The sequence below is a fragment of the Vicia villosa genome, linkage group LG5 (genome assembly GCF_029867415.1).
Source record: "Vicia villosa cultivar HV-30 ecotype Madison, WI linkage group LG5, Vvil1.0, whole genome shotgun sequence".
NCBI lineage: Eukaryota > Viridiplantae > Streptophyta > Magnoliopsida > Fabales > Fabaceae > Vicia > Vicia villosa.
Window position 1 is genome coordinate 46,973,740 of NC_081184.1, and position 5,948 is coordinate 46,979,687.

Genomic DNA, 5,948 nt, shown 5'->3' on the forward strand with positions numbered 1-5,948 from the left:
AACTATATGCACTAAACAGGTGGTCCAACGATAATATCAAAATCAAGATACGTAACAATTTAACATTTTACTGAAAAGAAAACAAAGCACAGCGTATCTCAACATTCCCGTGTTACGTATCAGAGCGACTCCTGAGACTCGATAAGGTAACACTCGACAATCCAAGCACTACTCTGGTACCTGGTTATCTGTACTCCCGAAGAAGCACAGACACAACAACAGAAAAGGGGTGAGAATTACATTCAATAAATGTACGGTGAAATATCACATGGTTAAGGAGTAGTATCTACACAACGCACAATTACAATCATAAACAGATTCTTACTCCATCAATTACACAACAACATCATTACACGACATTTACAGTCAGTTAGATGAATGAAAATGCAACTATCAACTCTACATGCCTGTGGTACCAACAGAGTATAAGCCCTCAATAGTTGCCATTATTTTAGAGGCGATAACAAGGCATAAGCCTTCAACAATGCCAATACAGGCCAACAACAGAGCATAAGTCCCCAACGACATATGTATGCAATATGGACATCCAATCAACACAATTCAACAACACAAGGCTTCAGCCTTCAACTCATTGCCATTTAGGCTATCAACCAGCTCAACAACATGCAACTATAATTTCATTATTTTGTAGTTACATTCACAACAATCAACACAACTTATCACAATATTTTATGTCCAAAACATAACTCTTACAGTCTCTTTATGTTTCCCTAAGTCCTACAATCTAAGGAACTCAGAAGGGTATTTATTTCACTCAAGGATCAGAAGGAAATCACGAAAATGGAAAAATTCTGCACATTAGCGTAGCCATATGCGTACAACTAAGCCATACGCGTATACCCCCTTGCCCATACACGTATCGTACACGTTTCACCAGAATCAGATTTGCACTAAAAACTCCTCCATACGCGTATCACATTCTCATACGCGTATGACCTCTCTCTCATACGCGTACCACACGCATTCAACCAGGAGGTCGTGCTATGCAGGGACAGAATGCGTATCATACGCGTATAGCCCCCTGGGTTTGTCCCTCATACGCGTATGGCCCCAACCCATACGCGTATCATACGCAAACTGACAGTAAAATTGTCTCTCCAAGTTTGCACTCGCACCAGTTCGTTCTCACTCGTTTTCATCACTTCCAGTCTGCGATTTCAGGTCCAAAACATCATATTTTCACCTATTAACTCACTCCCTTCATCTAGATTCACTAACCTGTTATACTACATCAGTTTTAACATGATAACAATTCAATTCCTACTCATCAAATTGGACAGTTTTTCATTCAGATTCAGTTCCTCTTATGACCACAACAACAACTCAACTGACACCCAAAACCACACCATAATTCATCAATCCAAAACAGAATTTCATCCACAATCATACAATACTCATTAGTCATGAAGAACATCATACAAGTCAAATCAATTCACACATCAAAGAAGGAATCAAACATATAAATTGCGAAACCTAAAGAGGGAAAGGAGCCCTCACTACCCTATCATGTTGTAATCACCATTTAAAGAACCCATTCTCCCCCTTACCTTAGGATTGAGCTTTGATTTCTTCAACAATGGTGGAAGTCTCCTTCTCTCTTGTCCTAGCCTCTTTCTTTGTTTCCACGTTCTTCACAATTTTTGCCCAAAAGAAACTATTCCTTCTAATTTTCTTTATTTTTATTAATCTCTCACTAATCCTTAATTTGCTACTGGGCTTACTACACACCCTCCCAATTACAAATCACTACTTGAACCAAATAACTAATTAATCATTTTACTACTTACTAAATAATTATTAAACTAATTTAATATTAATTAAAATATCAGTTTAAGCACCAAATACATCAATAATTATGTAATGAAATAAATATTGAAAATTGGGGCGTTACAACTCTCCCCCACTTACGATATTTTCGTCCTCGAAAATCTTACCTCGTTCAAACAACTCGGGATAAGAGTTCCGCATCTTGCTCTCCATTTCCCACGTCATGCTTTCTCCGGTAGTCCCCGTCCAGACTACTTTCACCAACGGAATATCTTTACCTCTAAGGGACTTTACCTCACGATATGCGATCTGAATCGACATCGTCTCTACAGTAAGATTCTCTCTCACTTGCACATCATCCATATGAATCACGTGAGATGGGTCTGGAACATACTTCCGAAGTTGCGACACATGAAACACATCGTGCAGATTTGAAAGGTTAGGCGGCAACGCCACCCTATAAGCGACAGTACCAACCCTCTCTGAAATCTGATAGGGACCAATAAATCGTGGAGTCAACTTCTTTGACTTCAGGGCACGACCAACACCAGTCACAGGCGTGACTCTTAGAAACACATGGTCGCCCGATTCGAATTCTAACTCCTTCCTTCGCCTATCATGATAGCTCTTTTGTCTACTTTGTGAAGCCTTCATCTTTTCCCGGATTAACTTTACCTTCTCTGTAGTATCTCGTACGATTTCCGGTCCAAGTACTACGCCTTCACCGGACTCGTCCCAACATAGCGGAGTTCTACACCTCCAACCGTACAACGCTTCAAAAGATGCCATACCGATACTAGAATGATGACTGTTATTATAAGTAAACTCGATCAATGGAAGATGAGCGCTCCACGAGCCTCCTTGTTCGAGAACACACGCTCTAAACAAATCCTCTAGAGAATGAATAGTCCTTTCAGTTTGACCATCCGTCTGAGGATGATACGCCGAACTCAACCTCAACTTAGAACCCAAACTTTCTTGCAAGCTCTTTCAAAAATCAGAAGTGAATCTCGGATCTCCACTAGCAGAGCTGACACATTGCAACTTCCTAATTTCCCTTCTTTCAATAATGATCAATTACCTCTAATCATCTTCCTTCAAGATGTTCCAACTCAATTATCAATCAAGTCTTAATTCCAAGTCACCTTCAATTCGGGAAACAACAAACTCCAACATTGCTTGCACTGTTGCCAATAACAACTTACTGAATCAATCATCTTAAAGCTGAAACATAACCGAGAAGCGAAGCTTCTCCCCCACTTGTTTCAATCCAACACCTGCAACAAACAACCAAGTACCGACAGTGATTCACTCACATGTCGCGTACCAAGGAATAAAACGCCGACAGTATACAATTTTCGTGCAACTCAACTGACTCGACAATTGGCTGGACGGACCGACCTGCTCTGATACCACTATTGTAACACCCTCATAAACCCCGCAGAAATTAATAAAATAATTCAGAGTAAAACATGAAACAAGGGTGCCACAATTCAAATTAAAACAAATTTATCATAAATCCATTGTCATGCTTTCACTAAGGAAAAATTCATCATAATACATAAACATCTCATGTTAACCCAGCGGAAAATTCATCATACAGATAAGCATAACATCATCTAACTAAATCTTGTCAGAGGACTTCCAAATCTGAAATATAAATCAGATGCTCTTTGTGAAGCATGTCAGAAGGGAAAGTTCTCCAAACCTGCATTCAAATCTAAGAATGTTGTCTCTAACTCAAGGCCGTTAGAACTTCTGCATATTGATCTGTTTGGACCAGTCAAAACAGCATCTATCAGAGGGACTAAATATGGATTAGTCATCATAGATGATTATAGCCGCTGGACATGGGTAAAGTTCTTAAAACACAAGGATGAGTCTCATTCAGTGTTCTTTGAATTCTGCACTCAGATCCAATCTGAGAAGGGGTGCAAAATCATAAAGGTCAGAAGTGATCATGGTGGCGAATTTGAGAACAGATTCTTTGAGGAGTTCTTCAAAGAAAATGGTATTGCCCATGATTTCTCTTGCCCTAGAACTCCATAGCAAAATGGAGTTGTAGAGCGAAAGAATAGGACTCTGCAAGAAATGGCCAGAACCATGATCAATGAGACCAATATGGCTAAGCACTTCTGGGCAGAAGCAATAAATACTGCATGTTATATTCAGAATATAATCTCTATAAGACCTATTCTAAATAAGACTCCTTATGAATTGTGGAAGAACAGAAAGCCCAACATTTCATATTTTCATCCTTTCGGATGTGTGTGTTTTATTCTGAATACTAAAGATCATCTTGGTAAGTTTGATTCTAAGGCACAAAAATGTTTTCTTCTTGGATATTCTGAACGCTCTAAAGGCTACAGAGTATACAATACTGAAACATTGGTTGTAGAAGAATCAATCAATATCATATTTGATGATAAGCTTGGTCTTGAAAAGCCAAAGTAGTTTAAGAATTTTGCATATATAGATATTGACATATCAGAAGCTGTAGAACCAAGAAGCAAAGCTCCCGAAGCTGAAAGTCTCAGAAGCAAGGAATCAGAAGATCAAGTTGCTACATCTTTAAAGAATCTCAGAATTTTTGAAGAGCCAACAGTCAGAAGATCTTATAGACTCTCCTCAGCTCACTCAAAAGATGTGATCCTTGGAAAGAAAGACGATCCCATCAGAACAAGAGCATTCCTTAAGAACAATGCAGAATGTCAATTAGGTCTTGTTTCTTTGATCGAGCCAACTTCTGTTGATCAAGCTCTAGAAGATCCAGATTGGATAATTGCCATGCAAGAAGAACTAAATCACTTTACAAGGAATTATGTATGGGATTTGGTTCCTAGACTAAAAGGATTCAACATCATTGGTACTAAGTGGGTATTCAGAAACAAGCTTAGTGAGAAGGGAGAAGTGGTAAGAAACAAAGCCAGACTGGTGGCTCAGGGATATAGTCAGCAAGAAGGGATTGACTATACAGAAACCTTTGCACCAGTGGGCAGGTTAGAATCTATTCGCTTATTAATTTCTTTTGCCACTCAGCATAACATCACTCTGTATCATATGGATGTTAAGAGTGCCTTCTTAAATGGTTATATATATGAGGAAGTCTATGTCCACCAACCTCCTGGTTTTGAAGACTTTAAGTCTCCAGAACATGTTTTCAAACTTAAGAAATCATTGTATGGATTGAAGCAAGCTCCCAGAGCTTGGTATGAAAGATTAAGTTCTTTCCTTCTGAACAATGGTTTCACTAGAGGATAAGTGGACACGACTCTTTTCTGTAAAACGTCTAAGAAGGACATTTTAATTTGTCAAATTTATGTTGATGATATTATCTTTGGAACATCTAATGCTTCACTGGGAAAGGAGTTTGCTAAGTCTATGCAGGCTGAATTTGAAATAAGTATGATGGGTGAAATCAAGTATTTCCTTGGGATTCAAATCAACCAAACTTCTGATGGAACTTATGTTCATCAAACGAAGTATGTGAAAGAACTTCTGAAGAAGTTTAATCTTTCTGAAAGCAAAGAAGCCAAAACTCCTATGCATCCAACGTGTGTTCTAGGTAAGGATGAGGTAAGTAAGAAGGTAGATCAGAAGTTGTACAGAGGTATGATTGGATCTCTTCTATACTTAACTACTACTAGACCTGACATTCTATTCAGTGTTTGTTTGTGTGCCAGATTCCAATCAGATCCCAGAGAATCTCACTTAACTGCTGTTAAGAGAATTCTGAGGTATCTGAAAGGTACTACTAATGTTGGTTTAGTCTACAGAAGATCTAAAGAATACAACTTAGTAGGATTTTGTGATGCTGACTATGCTGGAGATAGAATTGAAAGGAAGAGTACTTCTGGAAGTTGTCAATTTCTTGGAAGTCATTTGATCTCCTGGTACAACAATTGACAACTTCCAGAAGTGCTCTTCCTTTCTATTCTATCTCCAGCATAGTCACCATCACAGAATCCTACCAAGTTGTATTCTTTGGATCTTCTGTAAACTAAACCAACATTAGTAGTACCTTTCAGATACCTCAGAATTCTCTTAACCGCGGTTAAATGAGATTCTCTCGGATCTGATTGGAATCTAGCACACAAACAAACACTGAAGAGAATGTCAGGTCTAGAAGCAGTTAGGTATAGAAGAGATCCAATCATACC

At 38.7% G+C, this 5,948-nt stretch overlaps 1 protein-coding gene across 1 annotated transcript; it reads right to left on the reverse strand.

Annotated features, from left to right (window-relative positions):
• Positions 1–272: 272 nt before the first annotated feature.
• Positions 273–2,577, reverse strand: LOC131604604 (uncharacterized). The gene is made up of 2 exons (XM_058877033.1): positions 1,956–2,577; positions 273–286 (listed from the first exon to the last, which is right to left on the reverse strand). The coding sequence occupies exons 1-2, from the start codon at positions 2,575–2,577 to the stop codon at positions 273–275; spliced, it is 636 nt and encodes a 211-aa protein (XP_058733016.1).
• Between the last annotated feature and the right edge of the window lie 3,371 nt (positions 2,578–5,948).

What these genes read in the sequence shown, in the direction of transcription:
- LOC131604604 (XM_058877033.1), bottom strand. Translation starts at nt 2,577, where the DNA reads ATGGCATCTTTTGAAGCGTTGTACGGTTGGAGGTGTAGAACTCCGCTA.